Source organism: Balearica regulorum, chromosome 8, assembly GCF_011004875.1.
Source record: "Balearica regulorum gibbericeps isolate bBalReg1 chromosome 8, bBalReg1.pri, whole genome shotgun sequence".
Taxonomy (NCBI): Eukaryota; Metazoa; Chordata; class Aves; order Gruiformes; family Gruidae; genus Balearica; species Balearica regulorum.
In genome coordinates this window covers 13,412,416-13,433,946 of record NC_046191.1, presented here as the reverse complement: position 1 = coordinate 13,433,946, position 21,531 = coordinate 13,412,416, and the positions used below count along the sequence as shown (strand labels likewise).

Below are 21,531 nucleotides of genomic sequence, written 5' to 3'. Positions count from 1 at the left end.
CTTCCCTGTTTATGCATGAAAACATGTAACTTTACTTCCTTCTTTGCATTTTTTTAAACGAAACCAAAGTATTTTTTTTAAAACAATAAAAGAATTACATCTTTTCCTTTTACACAGCTCTGTTAAGAACAGTTAGTTGCACAGTTATCAGAATGTTCTGTTTGATGTGCATGTACATCATTAGTTTGTCTGGACATCAGTAGGATCCAGTCTCTGCTGTCATGTCTTGGAACATGAATTTATCACTTGTTCACAGAAGTGGCACCCAGCAGGGTGACCCCTAGACCATGCTCTCCCTCAAAAATAGTCACCTCTTCAGGGAGATGCAATAGCAGAAATGGATGCAGTGTTTTCAAAATGACCATTTTAGGCTGTACAGATCCTGAAGTTTAAGCAAAATAGTATAGCACTGAACTGTTCAGTTTTCTGAGATCATGTCTTTTGTTCTCTTTCCCTGACCGATGAAAACCCTTACATTTAAAGATTGGCATTGTACCTTCATTCTCCTTTGGCGCAGCATGGGAGATCAGTTTAACAGGCGGCTTGGAGTAATTTAACTAGGGGCTGCCCCTCAAGTGGCCACACTCCCCTCTCCCCCATTCCTGTTAGTCCTGTGCTCATTAAGCACAGCAGTGAGCTGAAAGCTACTGCTAAAAAAAAAGAAGAAAAAAAAAAAAAGGGCATTTTTCAACCTGGCTGGGTGAGTGACTACAGATTTTCTAAGGCCAACTAGGATAGGCAGTATAAGCCAAAATTGATAAAGGGTATGTATATTCCCTGAAAATTTTTGTTTATATTTCTCATGAGCAAGTGAGACTGAGTGAAAATAATAGTTACTCTGGAAAGTTGAAATGGAAATAAATTTAAGGCCTTTCTGCATATCATGGGAGTGCTCATTTTGCCCTTGAGAATACTGGTAATAGAAGGCATTATATGTGAACGTAGCATCATCCATTTCATGGATTATGAGACATCAGTTTCATACCCACCAGCATATAGAATTGTCAGATGTACTATTAAAAAATACATGAAAAGATACCCTGGCTCTATAGTAGCTATAATTGTTAGAGGTACCACGTTGAATTTGCAGCTTCTTTAAGAGGTAATTCCTGTAATCGTTTCTTTTTAATAAGCACTATCTAAGATGTAAAATGAAGGAAGAGGTTCAGGAAGTGACTGTAACATGTCAGGCTTTATAGAATGTTGTAGATTGTTGTGGTTTACTCATCTGAACTTCAAATAACTGTATTTGAAGGGTTGGTAGTAGCAGTAGGACCATGAAGTCTGAAGATGGTTATATTTTGTATTCAGAAGAAATTATTTTTGCTTTTTTCAGCTGAATCAGCTATGTGTTTGGAGATTGTGTACACACAAACCTTTTGATATACTCTATTGATCTTTCTAGGTCTCTCTTTGGCTTTAGACGGATTGTGCCATGATCCCCTTTTGTGCTTTACAACCTGCTTATAACTCTGATTTTAAGACTGTGGTTACTGTTCTACTGTGCTATAGCTATGCTCAGAGCTTTACGGGAAGAGACAGGTTCAAAAATGCTTACAGCTTAAAGTAAACTTCACATAGCACGTTGGCAAAAAGCAAAGCAAGGTTAACAGTGAGAGGTTCTGATTTGTAGACTAAGGCCATAAAGGACTGTTATGTTAATCTCTTCTACTTCCTGCGTAAAGTACGTAGGTACTTTATTTATGTTCTCCCTTTGTGGCTATATTGAAATCAGGAAGGATAACTAGAAAAAGGGAGTGAGTAGAGGCTGGTAGATGTTTAATCAAAATATTGTAATTATGGGAGGGAGTACAAACGAGGAGGACAATTATGGCGTGCTAGTACATGCACGTGATTACAGAAAGCATGCACAATATTATAGTTATTGAAGAAGCAATATGTACGTGTTGCAGGGGTCTTAACTGCTAACATCATGTGAATTGTGGCACAGTGCTATAGATAAAATATCAATAGCCATCTCACTTTGTTTTGGGCAGCTGATACTAGAACTGCTGCTGTCGCTGCAAAGGTAAGTAGGTTATTTTTAAGTGAGTTCTGTGATTTGAGACTCTGCTCTCCTTTGTGGTCATAATAAGCTTGGCTAATTTCAGAGCTTTTTTGCTAAAATTACCTCTCCAGTCATTTTCACTCTCAACATTGCAGTCCTCTATTAAGCATATAATTCACTTTTTTCATTGTTCTTTGCTTCCATGAGACTTTTTGTGATACACTGGTCTGCATTCATTTCCATTTGTCATTTATAAACCTGGATTCTTAGATGTTCTGATTCTTTTTGGATTTGTCTGCACTGGGTCCCATTTATTTGCTGTTCCTTCAAATATTGGAAAAGGGAATACTATTTAGGTCACTGTGGTGAGTTGTCTCCAGTGGGGATAACTGAATAGGTTTTCAGTGCATAATGGTATGCAAATAATATACCTCTGCCTCACATGGGAATAGACTAAATATATGCACAAGCTTTCTGTGACCTTAATAGGTTTGTAGGCAACATAACATACCACGTGCTGCTGAAGCATAGCATCTGATGTACAAATACTTCAACTGTGATTCAGGGCAAAGAAATGTATGAAATAACTGAATTTAGTATGTGATCCACACACCTTACTGTGTATGGAAGTGTATACCAGTGATATAACTGGTTTACTTTTGTAACATAAGCAGTAGGTTTTAATAACGGTCACCATTAATAAAACAGAAGATGCTTAATGTCTTATGCTTAGAACGTGCTAATTCATTATATTGGTAGAGTGTCTTCATGCACAATGCAAGATGAAACTGAAAAAAATCCAGTAAAATGATACATAAGTTACTCCATTAGACTGTTCTTATGAAGTTTTATGTGTGAAAGTACCTTTTAAAAATTTTGCTTCTTTTTAGTTTATTACAGGTTCTAGAGCAATTCGAGAAACAGATGCTGCATTTAAAAAAGCTTTGCTGTAGTGAAGCTTTCTGTGCAAGAGAATGCCTTCCTTCTAAAACTTCATTTTACTTAAATTAACTTGTATTTCCACTGAGGATGGCTTATATTAAGCACAAAGGGAGGCTTAGTGGTTTAGACTTCCATCAAATAAACTGCATAACTAAAGAGAGGAGATGCCAAGCTTCACACTCTTGTACTTGAAAGTATTGTGTTCTCTCTCATGGGAACTTGAGATTAGAGAAATTATAAAGGCTTTGCATAAAAACAGGGAGTTAGAATTAATTTTTGCTTAAGCAGGAAAGTGTCAAAAGCCTATTATGGTAATTTTTCAATTTTGTCTTAACTGTTCACACATTTTAAAATAGTTGTACAATTGAATGGAGACATAATTGATGTGTTGTGGTTTCTTTTTTTTTCCTTGGGCCATCATAAAACATAGCTTAGGTGCACTTAGGCTAAGAAGAAATAGGTGTGCTAATTAAGTTGATGAAAATTTTCGTATCATAGAAAATTTGCCTAATAGATTGGAATAGTATTCTAAGAATGGTTCCCCTATTCTTAATTACATCCAAGTACCAAATATCAATATTAGATGAAGACAATTAAACCACGAAAACTTTAGTTAGAAAGCATAATTCCTAGCAGTAGGATTTGGGGGTTGTAGAGACTATAATCTTCATTATTATTATAGTAAACAGTAGCAGTAAAAGTCTACATTAAAAGAAATGTTACTTAATGACTTTATTCATTGTCTTTTAATGTAAATTAAAAGCTGAAAATATCATGGAATGAAGAGCTACTGCTTACATTCATTTTGTTAATTCTTACTGAATTAAAAAATTATAGATCTTGTCTATATCATAACAGCCTATAACGTGCTAGGGTAGTGGTTTAAAAATTATGCATGATCTAAACAAGTTTTAGGACTTACCTAATTAAAGGAAAGCTGATTTAGGAAAACTTTTAATGGTAATTTAAATCACTTTTTTTTTTAGTAAATATAGTATTTAACAGAAGAGATACTGCTCCAGATTTGCTTTAATTTCGGGGATAAGTTTTGCTATTCCATAGGAGGAGTCTTTGGTGGAACAAGCTTTGCATTTGGAATGAGACTTACTGGCAAATGTGAAAGTAAGCAGTACTCCTAAGTGGTCATTGATTAGTAAGACTTTTGTTTTTATATGCAGAGAAAGGGCATCTTTCCCACCTTTCTACAGAAGCCTCTTTGGGCTATGAAAGAGCTGCCTTTGGCATCCCCAAATTGTGCCCAGCTTGTTCAGAATTTTTCTGGCTTTGTTTGCAGTAGAAACTGGTGAAAAGACAAGAGATCTGCTGTATTATAGAGATAAAGCATATTCTGCTTTATCATTTTTCCTGATGCTGCTGAATGGTTTCTGTCAAGACCCACTTTCAGTTTCTCCTGACTTGTACCGTAGAGTACAAGTCTGATTCTTCCTTAGCCCTTCTGTCCCCGAAAGCTGTGAACAGGAAGTACCCCACGAAAAGCAGAGTATGATCATGCAGTTTTTGTGAAATGAGGCCTAGATAGGAGGGTCAGCATCCATTCCGGCTGTTCAGTTAGTTCTCCAGTTTACAGGTTTCTGCTGTTTTGTATTTGTGTCCCTGGAAGAATAATGCTGGGAATAAGAAAGCCAAGCGCGTGCATGGATGTGCGTGTGGAGTGGAGGGAAAGGAGGGGATGCTGTTAGATCCTCAGGCACAGGGCAAAGTGTTTCATAGTCTTTATTCCTTATATTATTAATACTGATTGCTCTGGGCATTGAAACAAGTTTGTGTGTGTGTAAGCGCATGTGTAATTTGTGTGTGAGACTAAATTCTTGACTTAGTTTGTGTTACCTGTCACTTAATATATGTAGGATCAGGACCTTCCTTTATAAAGCAGATTACAGAAGTACGTTATAGTAGGTTGTCCAAGATGCAAGATTTAATTCCATTTTCTGGTGTCAGTTCAGTGTTCTGTAGCATTTTCATTTCTCACATAACCTTGTATAATTTTTATTAATCATAACTTTTTTGTTGTTTACACATGAAAGCTTCTCTGATAGACAATGTTTATTTAAATGGTATTTCAGTGATAGTAAAATTAGCAGTTTTGCTAGGTTTTTTCTTCTATCTACTATATTTCTTCTGAACTTATGCAGCATAAAAAATAGCTGTTACCGACAAGCTCACATTGATAAGGAAAAAAAAAAATGTTACCAATCTTAGCTTGACATATTTTGCAGTGCTGTGATGGCAGATACCTTTCTGAACACTTTTCCTCAGTTGAAGGTACTCTTAGCTCCAAATATATTCACACATTTATCCCAGTTAACCATGTAAACTTAGTGAGGTGTTATTGGTGACCTTTTTTGTGTTAAGTTAATTATATTTTGTTTACCCTTCAATAGCATGCTGTGAGGAGCACGGCAGTGTAACTCTCAAGCTCTTGACACAACTGATGAATGGCCAGAGGTAGAGATATTGGCAGGCTGCTCTCTAGTGCTCTGTCTAGAATTGTTTTCCTAAATAATTCAGAGAGTTGAAATTTGATGAAATCATTTCCATTTGAAGAATGAATGGAAGGGGTAAATGAATGAAGACCCCAGTAATGGAGTGGTTGTGTTCATACTGTTGGACAGACAAGACAGCATCCCGCATCATTGTTCCTACGCAAATTCTTTGCATGAGGTTGTGATTCCGCTTTGTGCAAGCGATCACTTCTGTAGTGACTGGCTTTCTTGCTTGGTGTGTGGCACTCTGCCATAGCCAGCTCTCTCCTCCCCTCAGCCTCCCTTCCCCAGGGCGAGAGACTCCACGTATTGACAGCTGCCTCCTGGGGCTCCATGTTCCTGGAGAAGCCCAGCTCCAGTGGTGGGGCCTGTGGATTAGTGAGTGATTGCACGTGTCCAGGAGGGGGTGCTTAACACGAAACACCATCTACAAATACAGGGCTGACAAACAGATGATGAGTAGCACTTACATGGGACTGAGTGACAACACGGCATCAGTAGGGCAGTAACCTGTGGTTAGTTTAGATGGTAGGCAGGAAAGGTGCAACTGGTTTGCCACTAGATAAGACCATCTGTGGTGGTATCTTTTTTAAAGACTTACCCTTTCAGAAAGATGTTGATACTGTACATACTACATGGAATAGTCTGAGGGGGTGCATACTCAGCTGCACTGATTCATTCTTCCAGAAAGATGGTCTTTGAGCCTCACGTAGCATTCGACTGATGCACTTAGTGTCAGGCAAATGTCACGTGGGAACAGTGAATATTTGTGATACCATAAATCCGCCATTCTTTCTTAATGGCAGCTGCCTACAAAAACTCTTTGCAGGAATGGATCTGCTCTCTGGGACTCCTTGTTTTTTGACATGCCAAGTGTAACAGAAGTTGCTTTCTGGTGTAGGTGTAATTATGCGCAACCACTAAATAAGTGTCTGTATTGCTGCTGTGTCCGTGTTTTACGACTTGTTTTCAAGGTTGTATAGCAACTAGAGTAGCCAAAAGTATTAGGTTGATATTTCAGAATAGTTCCTTTTCCTTTTATTCTGCTCATATAGAAAGCACATACAACATAAACTCGGGTGAGAATACTTGACTGGCATATTAGTCCAAAACTGCTGAATACAACAATCGCCTTTAAAAGCTGGGTGGAGGTGGGGAACAAACCAGTCTATCACCACCTGCAATACACTGGTTTCTCACTGAAAATGAAAACACAGCCATATTTGATCTTGCTCATGTAGATGTGCAGGCACCTTTTGCCTCAGCCCCGCTTCTCCCTCCATCCATTTTTTCATGCCTGCCTCTTAAGTGTAATGCTGTTTTGAGTTGTGCAAGCTGGAACTAGAAAATATGGAGCTCTACTGCACACACGTAAAATGTAGCACACAACTTAGGGCAAAGGAGAACTTTTTAAATTATAGTTGTAGAGATTTAAAAAATGAGCAATAAAAAGTACATCAATAAGGAATATTTATTTGGATTCCAGTTTTTTTAAATGTTGCTGTTGAGATATTTGATTAGATTTTGTACTCAATATGACATATTGAGTATAAGATCTAACGTTGTCTAACATCTGTTGTTAATACAGCCTGCCACCTGGAAATAAATTAATAGATACTCATGGGATATCCAGAAAAAACTGTGTGGTTAGAAGCATCACTACTACTTTGAAAGGAATAGCATAATAATTTATGAACATCATGGTTTTTCCATATTAACAGAAACAACTTCATTTGAATTTGAATTATCAAAATTATACTTCATAATGGAAGTTCCAGGGCATACAATTAATCTTACGGGATTAAGAAAAAAACCTGCCTCAGAGCATATTGATTCAAAAGCATTTGAATGGGCTCACCTTGAGATCCAGAGAGTAGCTATGGGAAATCGAAGTTAGATTTGGCTGGGTGAGGCTGGTACTTGGAGTGATCATCCCAGACTGAAATAGGTAGGAGCCATGCATGCATACACTGCCTTGTCTCTGCAGAGCTGAGAGGTTGGTCCTGGTTCTGCTCCCACTGGCAACACGACATTGTATTTGTATGAACAAGATCTGCACCATAGAAGACTTTGAGATGATCTTTCCTACAGGAAGGCATGCTGCTTGGAAAAATAATGCTCTAAGAATAGCTTGACCCTATTTACACAATTGTATTTTTGTGAATACAAAATACCTTTGTCCCTCTGGCAGCCTCTACACAGCCTTTTCACCCCCTTTGTCCTTTGCAGCTGCTGTTTCTGCCTGCTTAACCTAAAGTTTGGGTAGCAGCAAGTGGGTTGCTTTTGTATTTGAGTAAGGTTTTAGATTTTAGAAGAGCAAACTTCAGCTCGCTCAGAGCTCACTTGGGAGGGATTCTGTGGGAAGCTTCCATGGAGGATAAAGGAGCTAGCGCATGCTGAGAGTTTTTTTGAAGAATGCTCTCCTGGAAGCACAAAAACAGTTCATCCCCTTTAAAGGTAAGGGAAGTAGGCGGACCAAGAGACCCCCTTGGCTTAAGTGTGAGCTTCTGAGTCTGCTCAAAACCAAAAGGGAAGCATACCAGAGATTGAAAAGCAGACAAAAACCCGTTGAGGATTATAGGGGTATTGCCAGGGGATGCAGGGATGGTTAGAAAAGGAAAAGCTCAGCTCGAATTGAATTTGGCCAGAGATGTCAAAAACTGCAAAAAAGGGTTCTTCAGGTACATAAACAACAAACAGAAGCAGAAGGATAATATTGGCCCACTGTTAAACAGAAGAGGTGAGTTAGTCACCAACAATGCTGAAAAGGCAGAGGTGCTCCACACTTCACATCTGACTTTACCAGTACTGTAGGGCCCCAGGCCTTGGGAACAAAAATCCAGGTCGATGTAAACACAGACCCACCGTCAGTGAAGGAAGAGTTGGTATGTGCACTATTACAGGAGCTTGACCCTTACAAATTGATGGGTCCAAACAGTATCCACCCCAGGGTGTTAAGAGAGCTGGCTGATGTTGATGTGAGGCCACTCTCCATAGTCTTTGAGAAGTTGTGGAGATTGGGGGATGTCCCCCAGAAGACTGGAAGAAGGATAATGTCACCCCCATCTACAAGAAGGGCTTAAAGGAGGATCCAGGAAATTATAGGCCCATCAGTCTTACGTCAGTCCCTGGGAAAGTTATGGAATGAATTCTCCTGGGGGCTATCACAAGTCAAATGAAGCATGTGAATGGGAAAAGCCAGCATGGATTCACCAAGGGCAAATCACACTTGACAAACCTGATCGCCTTCTGCGACAAAGTAACCTGCTCATTTTTCACAGTAAGAACAACCAGCCATTGGAATAATCACCCCAGGGAAGTGGTGAATTCCCCAACATTGGACACTTTTAAGATTTGGCTCCTCTTGTTTAAATTAACTAAATATAAACATATTAAAAAAGAAGGATGCTTCTCAAAGTAGCGTTGGCCAAGTTTTGAATACAGAGTCTACTTTATTAAGCTGCTCATCTATTTTTGCATGTTTCAGTTGGCATGAAGCTTTGTGTTTGCAAATGTAATTCATATGTTTGCAGTGAACTTGAGTGCCCTTTTGTGAAGAATCGTGATCATGGCTTCATATAAGAGTATGCATTTGATTAATATGCATATTCATGATACAGTTTGCTTAGTTATACCTTAAATAGATGTGGTTGGGGTTTTTTTTTTCTAAATACAGCTTAATCTTGGGACTTTTTTCATATGCACGCTCCTGAGTGCCACAATGTAACTCACTGGAGGCTGAGCAGGTAAGAGCTCAGCCCTTGCACCTCAGCAGAGGTAAGGTCTCTGCTGTGCCAGTCTGTTGAAGATAGATACGGATGGTTAGTGCTGCTGGTACAGAGCCGTGTTTGTTAGCTTTGAATGTAGCAAATCACACACCTTGGTTTGGAGGCCCCCTAGTATAATCCCTAGTATAAGTTTGCCAGGCGGGCATTGTTCATCTGAGCACTGGCTTGTCTGGGAATTAAACTGCACTGGGTCCCAGGTGCTGGGAAAGCTCCCTTTGATTAGAAGTTGTATATTATGTATTGTGTCGCAGGTTAGAAGATTAATGAGTAATTGTTAAACCACTAAAAGCAGTTTAAAGAGCTACGTAATGCTGAGAGAGAACACTGAAAGTAGAGAATAGTGAGCAGCCATTTTTGATGTAGAAGTTAATGTCTAAAAAGCCCTTATAGATTACATACTTTAGATGGAAATGAAAAACTAAAGCTATCATAGCAGTATTGTAGTTTATATCACCGTGATTACACAGTTTTCAAAGTAAATATTTAAAATGCAGTTGTTGGCATAGATATGTTAATTTAGTTTAACTACTGTTCTTTCCTGTATCCTTTGTGAGTTTTTGTTGTTGATGAGTCAACTTTCTTCATTATTTTATTAACATTGGAGATATCAGTAATCATGGCACTGTGGTTAATAAATAGAAACTGGGAGATTAGACAAAAGTGCTTTAAATTTTTTTGCAGATTAACAGGCACTGTTTATGTTGGAGTTCTCTTATGACTTTAATCTTGCTGTGGGCACAAAAGAGGATTAAACTATTACTAGATGGCTGGAATTATTTGATTTCCCCCACTCCCCTGTGAGGACCCCAAATCAAAATTCTAACTGACAAATTAGAAGTGCATACTTCCACTAACAGCTTTGAGGACATACTTAATGCTGTGGTTTGCTTGTGATACATATAAATTCATTCTGAAATTAAACTTTGTGGTATGCTTTGTCATAACAATTGAGAGGATTACCCAGTTTGAAATTTTAAATTCCAAGTAACGGAATTGTTATGGAGTGCCACGATAGCTGCCACTTTAGTGGACTTGTTGGAACACAGCACTTCTAACGTTTTATTTTTGTGCAGTTAGGTATGGATATTTTGCACTCGTGGCACAAACACACCCCATCTGCCTCAGGCTGGGAGAACATCCCCCATGGCAAGGGTCATGTGCACATTAATTTTTAAGGTTTGGCCCACTTTCTTAAAGCCCTGTTTGGAATAAAATGCTGGAAGAGACTGAAGAATTTGCATGTCCCTTTTCCATTTGAGAATTACTACATTCCTGACTATAATACTGTGTGTGCTGTTTTCTCTACTGCTACCCATCCCAATGTGGATTCTGAGTTTAACCCAAAGCATTCCGTACCAATATTTTTTCCTTATTGAGGACATTATGCAAAGCGAGCTCTCTTGGAAGAGGACTGTAGGGTTGGATTATAATGATATTTAACACAGTGTTTTCCATGTGAAATGTTAATACGCGATGTTTTAAATCTTATTTCTGTTCTGATGTAACATTTTAAAATTAAACCATTCTTAATCTAATTGCCATTTCAGCTTTAATACTTTTTTTATTATTTTTTGTATAAAATTCATTTTAATTGGAGTAACAAGCATTGCATGTTTTATGAAACACCTTCATTGAAAGTCTTGGATACTTTCCATTCAGGTCCCTACAGACCCATCCAGTTTGAAAATACACAGTTTTATCCACTCCTTAATTACAGTACTTGGAACAACTCCCTGTTAACTGTTTTTAAGTTCCACCAGATAATGAGTCTACCAGAACTAGAAAGTGTACAACAGAAAACTGTTCACAGGAGGAAGCTTGCTGTTGCTTAGCTACCTATCTTTTTAATTTGGAATCTCCAGCAATTCTATAATGACTAGCCCTCAAGCTTCTAAATGTATTTGTTCATGACACATTGTACCATTTTATATGTGCATTTCACCTGTGTGTTACTGCTATTATTGTGGGGATAAAGAGGGCATTTACAATAGGGTTGTATTGTGGCGTAAATCACAAAACCTAAATACCTCAGTTACATAAACATTGCTTGGTATACCAAGTTCTTATGTGGGCACTACAGCAATGAAATTCAGAAGAAGTTGAGCCCAAAGAGCTATTGCCTCTGCTCCTCCGGATCAGTCCTGACTATGAGAAGGTTATGCATAATTTGTACATACTGCAACCAATCTGTAGTCTTTTAATACAGTACACATTCTCACATCAGTTTAGGCACAATAGAGATACATAATTAATTGCAAATTAAAATACTGCAGCACTTAACATTTTTCGTCCATTTAGCATTTTCTTGCAAGTGAGAAAATGCCTGACTTTCAAAAATTGCCTGACTTTAACAGAAATTTGCTGGAATAAGACTCTGAACTAGGATAAATACTGAATTTTTTTTTTTAGGAATCTGGAAAAACTTTATATTCCCTAATGCTTTCTGATCAGTCCTAAAATTGACTGAAAGGGACAGTTTATCTAGGGATTGCTTATGGCCAAAGAACTGGTATAAACATAGTAAGAAATTCTATCTTTTCTAAACCTTTTTCCAGTGTGTGGATCTAAAAAGGATTTTTTTAAATTTGCTATTAAAGTGATTCTTTCTTACTTTAATAAGTTTTCCCATTAGGAGAGATCTCTGTGACTCTTGCCCACTTGCCAGCACAAAATAGTCAAAAGCAGCTTCTGCAGTAGTGCAGTTGAGGCTCACGTATGTTTATAGATGAGCATTCCGCCTTGGCCTCTGACTCTGTTATGCCAGACTGCTGGTGTAGCTGTGACAGCTCGGAGTGATGCTGCGCTTCCTCGTGGACATAGGTACGCCGGCAGTGCTTGTGGTAGTGATGCAACTGTGCCAAAAGGAAAGAATTGTTGGGTCTGCTGTTACAGCGGTGCTGGCTGAAAGCTCTCTGCCAAGAGATGTTACAAGTACAATTTGCTGACGTAATTTATGGAAGCGATGACTCCATCTAACATGTAGATGGGTTTGATTCACTGGCGCAAAATGCAGCTTTTTGTAAAGGAACTTGAGTGCTGTTTGCTGCTTGGTTGATGTGCCCATCTGGACAAAGATTTGTTACTGAAGTTTTCTATGTTACATTTGTTACATTTTTAATTCAGTGATGAACTGTCTTGGGAATCTATGCTCAATTTAAAGAAAATTACGTATCTCAGTTCTTACAGGTATACTTTGTAGGTTTAAACGTGAATCTATGTAATCCCTTTTTAGGTATTCTTAAGGTTTTGATCTCTGTATGCCCCTAGTGGAAAATACTGGCATATTTCAATATAATTTTGTGCTCAATTGACCTCGCTATTGACTTACAGATGTACAATGGAGTTGCATCTTTTTGCCCTTTTATTGTTATTTAATATTTATGTGTAGATTTTGGTTTCTGGGTCTGTAAATCTTTCTCATTAAGATAATTTATTTTTAAGATGACTAAGTGTGTAGCTCTTGTATAGTCTCATATGTGTTTCTGTGTCACACCTTTATGTTTTTAATCCTTCACATTTTAACATTGCATCCCATTGCTTTAAACTGACTATACGTATGTCCTTGGATTTTCCAGTGCAGAGCTGCTGCTGCACTGGCCTCCGTTTGCTTGCAGAATTCCATGGAGGCTTCAATACATGGCATGACAAAATGTAAAACCATACTCATAGATCACCTTATAAATATTTATTCATATAAATTCTTTAAAGAAATTAAATTACGTGTTCTATACAAAATAGGAGAGAGAGGCTTTTAGTGTCACTGACTGCAAATTGAAGTCATTTGTCTAGAAGGGTCAGGTGCCACTTTGTGGTAAGGAATTTGTCTGAGATCCAAGAAAGGGAAGATTGATAGTACAAAGAGATTGATGAAACAGGCACTGCAATATGCATACGAAGTTATGGGTTAATTAGCAGGATTTAAACAAGAAAGGTCCTTTGTGTGGAGAAGTGTCGCGTGCTGTTACTTTCAGAAGCGAGGTGTGCTGGCAGCCTTTTTGAACATGCAGAGTTGATTTTCTCAGATATTTACGTGGAGACGTGTGGTTGCGAATATCAGTGGGGTGGCAGGTTACCAACAGCACATACACTGCAGCTGACGAGTGCTTCTTAGGAAAGTGAGTGGGTTTGCATATACAGGCACCATCTCTGCTCATATCCTTGGTTTTGTTGTTGTTGATGTAAATTATAATGCTGGTTCTGTGATTCCTGTACCAGAGTAAAATCATTAATATTTCAGAGTGCTAAGTTCTTTGGGTGTCTCAGGTGACATGGCTATTTGTTATACTTTTTAATTACAAGCATGGTACTTAAAGAAAAATCCTAAAGCTAAAACTATGCAGCTTAGAAAATGGGAGCTGAGCAATCAACAAACATTGTTTTCTTGTTGATAGGAAAGCTGTTTTGGAAGAACAGACTCTGCAAACTATTCCTTATTGCATTAAAGTTCACTAGCCACCTGGTACATTTAGTGGAGAATGACAAGCTTCCGTATGCAGATTCATGCAGAAATTGAAACAGTACCATCTCTTGTAATAGTTATTCACATGGCAGAAGGAGAATTTTAAATTTGACTTAATTGCAACAAAACCAAAATTCTCTCTGTGCCCCTTGTGTCTCGTTCTATACAAGGACAAAATAGTGCAAATCTTTCAGCAAGGCAGGAATAAAAAGCTCAGTGAGTACTTCAGTATTTATTATTGTAATAGTAAATCATCTCTGTCTGCCTAGAAGATCTGTAAAACATACCTGCTGAGGGCAAGAGTAGGCACAGGCATGAAGGACTGATTTATACTTCTAAATAGTGTAATTCTGATATTTTTGTCATGATAGTCTTGACTAAAATTTTGCATTCATACGGTTTCACCTTATTCTTAGCCCCAGAGACAGATTCTGGGGCATATAGCAGCTCTTACCTTCTACAATACACTTCTTTCTTAATACGGAGTATCTGAATTTTTTTTTAAATAAGAGGAGGAAGAGGACAGACAAGTTTTATCTTGTCTTACTGCTAAGTGTGAGGTAGAAAAGGCCTTAACAATTTGCAGTGTATTGCTTTTTACTGAAAATGAAAAAATTGTTGAAGGGACAGATACTTGAATTGCAGAATATATTTCTACATTAAGGAAAGGCAGGTAAGACTCAATGAGGCCTCTGGGAAATGTGATTGACATTAAAAACAATCCTACTTTGTTTTATGATATTCCTATAATAATGAATCTTAGCTTCTTATGTGGTTAAATATCTGTTTATTCACATAATTCTGAGTACAAAAGGAACCATAGAAAACATTCTAGGTAGTGGAAAAACAACACTGTCTTTTCTCTTTCACATTTTCACTTATAGGAACTGGTTTTTATACTCGCAGCATTTTTCTCTTGTATCAACATGAGACCAGATACGAGAAATTCTGTCCAAACAAATGAGTTTGAACATGTCCCACAGTGCTGATGTGCACTGTCAAAGTGGTGTCTCAGGCACAGTTCTAGTGGCCTTTTTGTGGTACTTAACTTCCTGCTTGAGTGGCAGCTCACCTCCCATCAGCCTTTCTACCACATCAAGAATAAAGATGCTTCTACTTTATGAAGAAGTACAGATTATTGGTATTTTTCTGTACTGCAAGGATATTTATTTTTTTTTTTTTACACTTGATAAATACAGTGCCTGTTTAATGTGAAAACTATGTATGAATTCTTTGTTTTTATCTTTTTGTTTGGTTTTTCTTTTTTTTTTTCTTTTTTTTTTTTTTTTTTCAGAAACCAAAACAAAAGGACTGGCACCCTCCTGGAGGATTTATTTTAGGACTCTGGGCATTGATCATCATGGTTTTCTTCAAAACATATGGAATCAAGCACATGAAACACATCTTCTGAATTTGATGATTGCACTGACTGCTACTTTGGATTCATTGGTGTCATCGGAGTTCTCTGTATGTGTATTACAGTCATAGTGAAAAACAGTGTTGAGATCTTGCTTGAAGTCATCTCTTCTGCCTCTTTTTCTGAAAAGTCTAACAAATGGTTTTAATGTTAGACTTTTTTTTTTTCTTTAAACTTTGTCTTGTTTTAAACATATTTTAATGCTTTTCTGAGCAATTTTTCTTTCTGGTTAAAGAGGAGGGACTTAAACAAAGTAACAGAATTTCTGAGGTTGATTGTGAATTGTAAATGGGCAAATTTTTTCCCCCGCACTTCAAAGTAAATCTTAGAAGTAGTCAACCTATCACTAAAGAACTAGATGTTGTGCAGAATATTATTTAAGATGTCATTTTATCAATAAAAACTTAAGCCACTTTGCAGACTTTGGCATGACGTATTGAAAGCTTTCTTCACAAAACCAAAAATACTCTAGAATATATTGATTCTTTGTTCTTATTCTTTTTTCTTCCCTGTTAAATACAACCCTTAGATCAGTCCTAGACTCAAAACTGCCTAAGGTGAAAGGATTCAATGAGTTTGTGAAAGTGAAACAAAAATACATGATGACGTCACTGAATCTATTTCCAAAAATGCCAAAAAAAGTGAAACTATGACTTCACTGTGTCCATGAGGAACCTTTCATGGGTGTTGTATTTTCGCTCCATACAATGTGGAGTTGGATGCTTTCAGGATTTTTGCACAGAAGAAAATCGACTCTGGCATCAGGATAAAAATGTTATAAATTGTACTATTGTATTCTGTAGTTCCTGAGTGCTTGGAAAATGAGCTTTATCACCTAGGTTTTGTAAATTCTGGGTTTGCATATTGATTTGTTCTTCTTGGTCATTTACTGATGAATGTATGCTAAAAGGGTTTTGTTTGTATAATATACTGATATTAATGAAGAGAAGAGCAAATTTGTGCATGTATAGAAACAAGTCTGTCAGCAAGGGGAAGCTTTTGCAGTATGCTTTTGGAACCTGTTCTCTAGCTTAATCGTAATAAAGCATACTTGTGCCTACATGGTGTAAATGCTAGATACGTATCTCTAAAAGTTATTAGGAATTATTTGTAATTACACATAGTATCAGAGCCAATATATTTTTCTTAGAATATGGTATTGGGCATTTTCATATTGCGGGGAACATACAAATCTGAGTGCTTAAACATTTTTGTTCTTTTTTCTTCTGTTTCAGATTGATTGTGGCATCATAGCCTTGGGTTAGGGGTAGCGAATGCCTACAGAGACGGCAGCCATTGAGGCTTCCAGCTGTTTCTAAGGGTTGATGCCAGAGAACAATAAAACCAGCAGAGTAGTACATCTTTTGAGTATTAAAACCTTTTTTTTTTTTTTTTTTCTCCATAGACCTTCTAGGCTCGGAGAGGATAAAGGTACAAAATGATCCCTTATCAGGAGGTAAACACTTGCCTGCCTCACCTCTATCTCATGTAAAGTTATGGTCCTGAGAACTGTGTTGTGCTTTTTGGTGAACAGCAGGAATTGTTTTCAGTAGCACGTGCTAAGCACCAGGAATAGGAATTAATCTGTATTTAAAACAAAAGCATTCCTACACCCTGTCCTTAGAGTTCTGTAAACTGATATTCTGTGATAAATAATATTAGAGATTTCTTCCCAGATTGCTGATGAGCAGTTTTTGTGTAACTGATGCACAGGTATCCCCTGCCAACTACGATGCAACTTAATGTGAAAGGTGAAAGCTCTGTTTGCTGGAAGTGCCTCCCTTGGGGAGGGAGGAGTTGAGCGGCTCTGAGCAGCATTCCTAGTGCTGGATCTCTGGATCTCTTCCCAATGTGTTGGGCTTTGGGGCTGGTTTTTTTGCTAGTGCACTTCATAAGCAATGACTTTGTATCCAAAATCTGATACAGTGGTGACTTTTCTTAAAATCATCACAAAAGTGTTTTTTTTACCGTCTGCTATTTCTAATGCAACGTTCAACTAAAATCTGTTGTACACAGACTGTATAGAAATGCAGAGAGACACTATAAAAATGTGTAGACATGGTATAGAAATGAATCCTACAGAATTTCTTAGAGGATTTGCTTAGCTTTCATTTTTTAATCCAGCCTTTGATACTTTTTTTGATTGTAATGAATATTTTTAATCAAATATTTTATAGGCAAGTTTTGTCACACTTTAAAAAGCAGCTAAAGTGAAGTTGATAGAGCTTTGTGCCTTGCTTCAGCTGCAATTGTACTTACTCAGACTCCTCAGGCCTTACTCAATTTTTCTCTTTCCCTCTTTCAGCCACCTTTTGCAGGAAGTGACAGATAGAAACATCTGCAGAACTCAGCTGAATTTTGCAAGTAGCAGAAGATACCAAAGATGCTGTCTTTTTAAAAGCTTATCTGCTTGGGGAAAAGGAGGCAATTAGGTGGGTTATTAAAATGCAGTTTATGAATAGAAGCACTCAGTAAGTGTGCCAGTGAAGGTGATTAAATTGAAGTGAGAACAACAATTTTGACTGGAATGCAGCAAACTATGCTTCGGGCATTTCTAACATTTTTACATGCACAAAGTGAGGAGTTGAAATAGATTGTTCTCAGAGTCACCGTAAAATTGCCTGTGCTACGCTTATGAGACAGTATTTTCTAACTTTTATTCGTTGAATAGTTGTAGTCTAAAAGCCAAAGACAGAAATGTCACAGAATCGTCTGCAAATGTGTTTTGTTTATTTCTTTCTTTAAAGTTACTAATGCTTTCATTTTCCCTGAGAGTCCTTCCAACTCGGTTTGGGATCTGGGCTCTGGGAAGCAGACAGGTCATTCTCACTCGCAAGCCATTTGTGTTTCGCAGGCCAAACAACGTGCTTGTGCGGTGTAGATGCTTCCTCTGTTGTGCACAGATGATCTTTTCAATGGAATCCAGAAAACAGGGCAGATGGCCTGTTTCTTCATGTTTCTTTGCATAGAAACTTCTAGAGCAGAATTAAATTTCAGCATTTTGTGAGTCTCTATAGACAAGTCTGTGAACCAGGCATGCCCATGCTTGCAAAATGTTGTACTTTCATGTTTGCCCCTCGTACTATGTGACTGCAATGACAGGTCTCACCATGGGTTTCATAGACATTGTTTAGAATACGTGTGGATGACAAGAATATCAGTAAGGTGTTTTGTTTCAGTTTTTCAGCTGTCTTTCAGGATCACATACTGAAATGCATTACTATTATTGAACTGAAGAAACAGTAAGTTAACAGTAGGTTTATACTTACATACAGGTTCTCTCAAGTCTCTGCACTTCATTTGATTTCTGAACTATGAAATGCTGTATACATTTGAGAACACTGTTTTGTATGACCATGCCCAAGCATTGACACAAACGTATGACTCTAAGCTACGTTTCTGTAAGACTGAAAAGTGAGATTCCCACAAAAATCAGTGGAGAAAGAAGCCTGAGCAATGATGAGACAATCAGTGTTTCATAGTTATGCAAGCTGAATCTTTTTTTTTTGACTGTCACCATGAAATGCTGTCATCTTAGCATAAGCAAAGATCATAGACTCTTCAAAAGAATCTTTACAATTGTCATTAGCGATAGTGTATCTCTTCTAGAGAGTGGACTTTTTTTGTTTGTTTTTGTCAGTGGCTTTTTCCCCCTAAAAGTTGGTCTCTGATATTGATTACAGAAAAACAAATGTGATCTGGTTCTAATTCTGTTGGTGAGCATCTGCAAATTGAGCCCATTTCCATCTCTGTATCAGCAGTCAGGGATTTCCATCCTCTGGTACCACATCCAGGAAACGTACTGGAAGTGAATGAATCTCGTGGTCTAATGTGCCTTCAGACAGGCATCGTTGTGTGCTAAAGCAGGGCTGAGTTGCACATAGTACTAAATCAGTGATTTGTGAAGAAGCAAAGACCAGATTCAGCTGTGAATTCGTCATGGGTGGAGAGGAATTGCAAAGTGATGAGGACAGGGAGGTGGTGTACTGTATTCCTGCAAGAGAGATTTGAAGGACTAACCTTCCCACTTTCCCACTGAGACAGACAAGCGAAATCTGCAGCCCTGGCAATCCTGATACCAGTAGTATGTCATTCAAGGTTTTTTTGAAGCTTGAGAGCGTCTTCTTTCTCTTCTCTGATGGATGCTTAGAGGGAAGGAGTAAAACAAAGTTTCTGAAGATTTCCAAAACCTGAGCTACTTATCCCTTCAATATAGATGGGGAAATGAGATGCTTTGCTGGTAAATAGTTAGGTTTGATCCAGTACTTTGTGTTGTGAACTGAAAAGCTTCTACAAGTTCAGGATTATTTGGACTTGATCAAAATAGATGAAGCAGAAAGCAGTTCATGAACTGGGAATGGTGTATTACACAAAGTCTGTGACGTTTGGAGAGAAGACAACCTTTGTGTATAGTACAATGTGGGGACAAAGATTGGGGTGGCAGAAGACTCAGTATCCCTGCATCACAGAGCTGTGTACGACCTGGTAGAATTTTATCATGCTTTGGGCTGAGGACCAGCATAAAATATGTCACCCAAGAGACTAATCTATCCGTAAAGTTAAGAACTACAGAAAATAGCAGTGTCTATAATGAAAGTGTCTTCTCAACCATCCCTTCAACACTTCTGTACAATAATAGGCATAATAGTTTTTGCATTTTTTTAAGTGATGAAAGGCAAATTTTAAAAAAAACAGAGAAACGTGCTTCTCATGGAACACAATATCCTCTGCTGGGTGCATTCTACTATTATTTCTTCTTTCCCTCTTTCTGTGAACTTTTAAAAATAATATGCTGTAGGGAAATGCATCTTGAAAGCATTGGTATTTCATGATGAAAACTTGTATATGCTGCATAACATACTCTGAAATCATCATTTCATAGCACTAATTTCACTTGCAAGTTCTTTAAAATGAGTTACTTTTTCTCCCTTAATGAGGGTTTCTGCCTGATTTAGTGATTAAATGGATAGTGTTTAAGGTTTCAGTTCAAAGTTTATGAAGATGTACATCTATTAACGTCATGTCTTCTTCCCCATGCAAATCTTAGATTTTTTTTTTCTTTTCTTTCTTTTAACGTATATGCACAAAGAATACTGAAGCCTTGTCCAAAACCGAGCCAGTTTTGCTGCTCTGGCCAATAGGCTTGATAGAGATGCGAACTGTATCAGCAGGAATTATTTTGGATGGCATTGTTTACAGCAATCCATTGAACAAAACAAACTATAACAAACAAGACTGTGTCGATAGTGTAACAATGATGCTGGCACAGCTCTAGCATAGATGCTATTTCTTAGGAAGTGATTTTTTTCACACTGCTGACTGCTACATAGCTTTGGTGACACAGCTCTCTAGGGACGAGGCCAATGGGGTGTGGTTTATTTGGGAGATTTGTAGCATGTCATACTAGTCCCTGTGTCAAAGTTGACGAATTTCAAATAGCAAATATATTTCCTTTCTTGCCTGCAACAGGACATACTGGACTAATGCTGTCATATATTAAATGTTTCACTAGGTCTGCTGGTTTTGTGTGCAGTGGTCATTTTAAGTTTAAACTCTGTCCTTTCTTTATATTCATTTCCAATATAATGGTACTTACTTCCTTTGTCAAATGCTCCGATATTTACCAGTGAAGAGCATCACTAAGCATTAGATACTGCTGTCTGGATTTTGTTAAGTTACTTTTTCTGTACTGGTTTTTCTGTCCAGGTTGTTTGTAGCTCAAAATATTATGGCTCAAACTGTGATGATTGTAGGATTCCCTTACCTCACTTGGTCTTTATAATGCAAGTGGAATGGCAAATAGGGCCATCAGTAGGTCATTGCAATGTATGTTTGTATCTTGTACAGTTCTTTTATGTACCCTTCTCTGCAGTAGTCCCATCTTTGCATTTTTTGGTGTGGATAGAAGGTTTTGTGCACTTGCTTTTGTTGCTCGTTTCTGTATAGCTGCTCTTTCTCTGCAATATAATTTGCAATGGAGTGTTGAGGAATAGCATTTCAGCGTTTCATGTAATGCTCATCTACAGACGTATAGCCATATTAAAAAAATAATGCCGTAGTGGGAAATGGTCCAATTTTGTCCAACACAAATGACCAGTCCCACTGAATACTAGTAACCCCTTTCAATTTTGGCTTTGTGTGCAGCTTGCTTACAGCAAGGATGCAATGGGGGGAAGCATATCCTCATAGGTTATAAATCTCTTCACTTCTTTTGCCTTTTTTTGCTAAAACATAAACCTAACCTAAGCTTTTGCCTTAAACTCAGCCACACCAAATAGTTCCCTTCAGAATTTCCTTCATTTTGCTATTAACAGACTTGTATAATGTTGTATGTTTGGATCCTGACTAATGGGCTCCAACTGATCTGATAGCCAAAGTGAAGTCAGCAAAGTCCTGAAACTTTATACCTTGCT

At 37.8% G+C, this 21,531-nt stretch overlaps 1 protein-coding gene across 3 annotated transcripts in view; it reads left to right on the top strand.

The window, feature by feature from the left end:
- The window catches only part of PIGK (phosphatidylinositol glycan anchor biosynthesis class K), a 92,487-nt gene that overhangs the window by 53,615 nt on the left and 17,341 nt on the right, over positions 1–21,531 (top strand). The window contains exon 11 of one of the 3 annotated variants that reach the window (XM_075759738.1): positions 14,996–15,547. The exons of 1 other annotated variant lie outside the window; for it this stretch is intronic. In XM_075759738.1, coding sequence (XP_075615853.1) covers positions 14,996–15,112 — 117 coding nt within the window. In that variant the 3' untranslated portion in view covers positions 15,113–15,547. Of the gene's footprint in view, positions 1–2,898; positions 2,977–14,995; positions 15,548–21,531 lie in introns of those variants that run through there. One more of the 3 variants, XM_075759739.1, reaches the window with a different exon arrangement.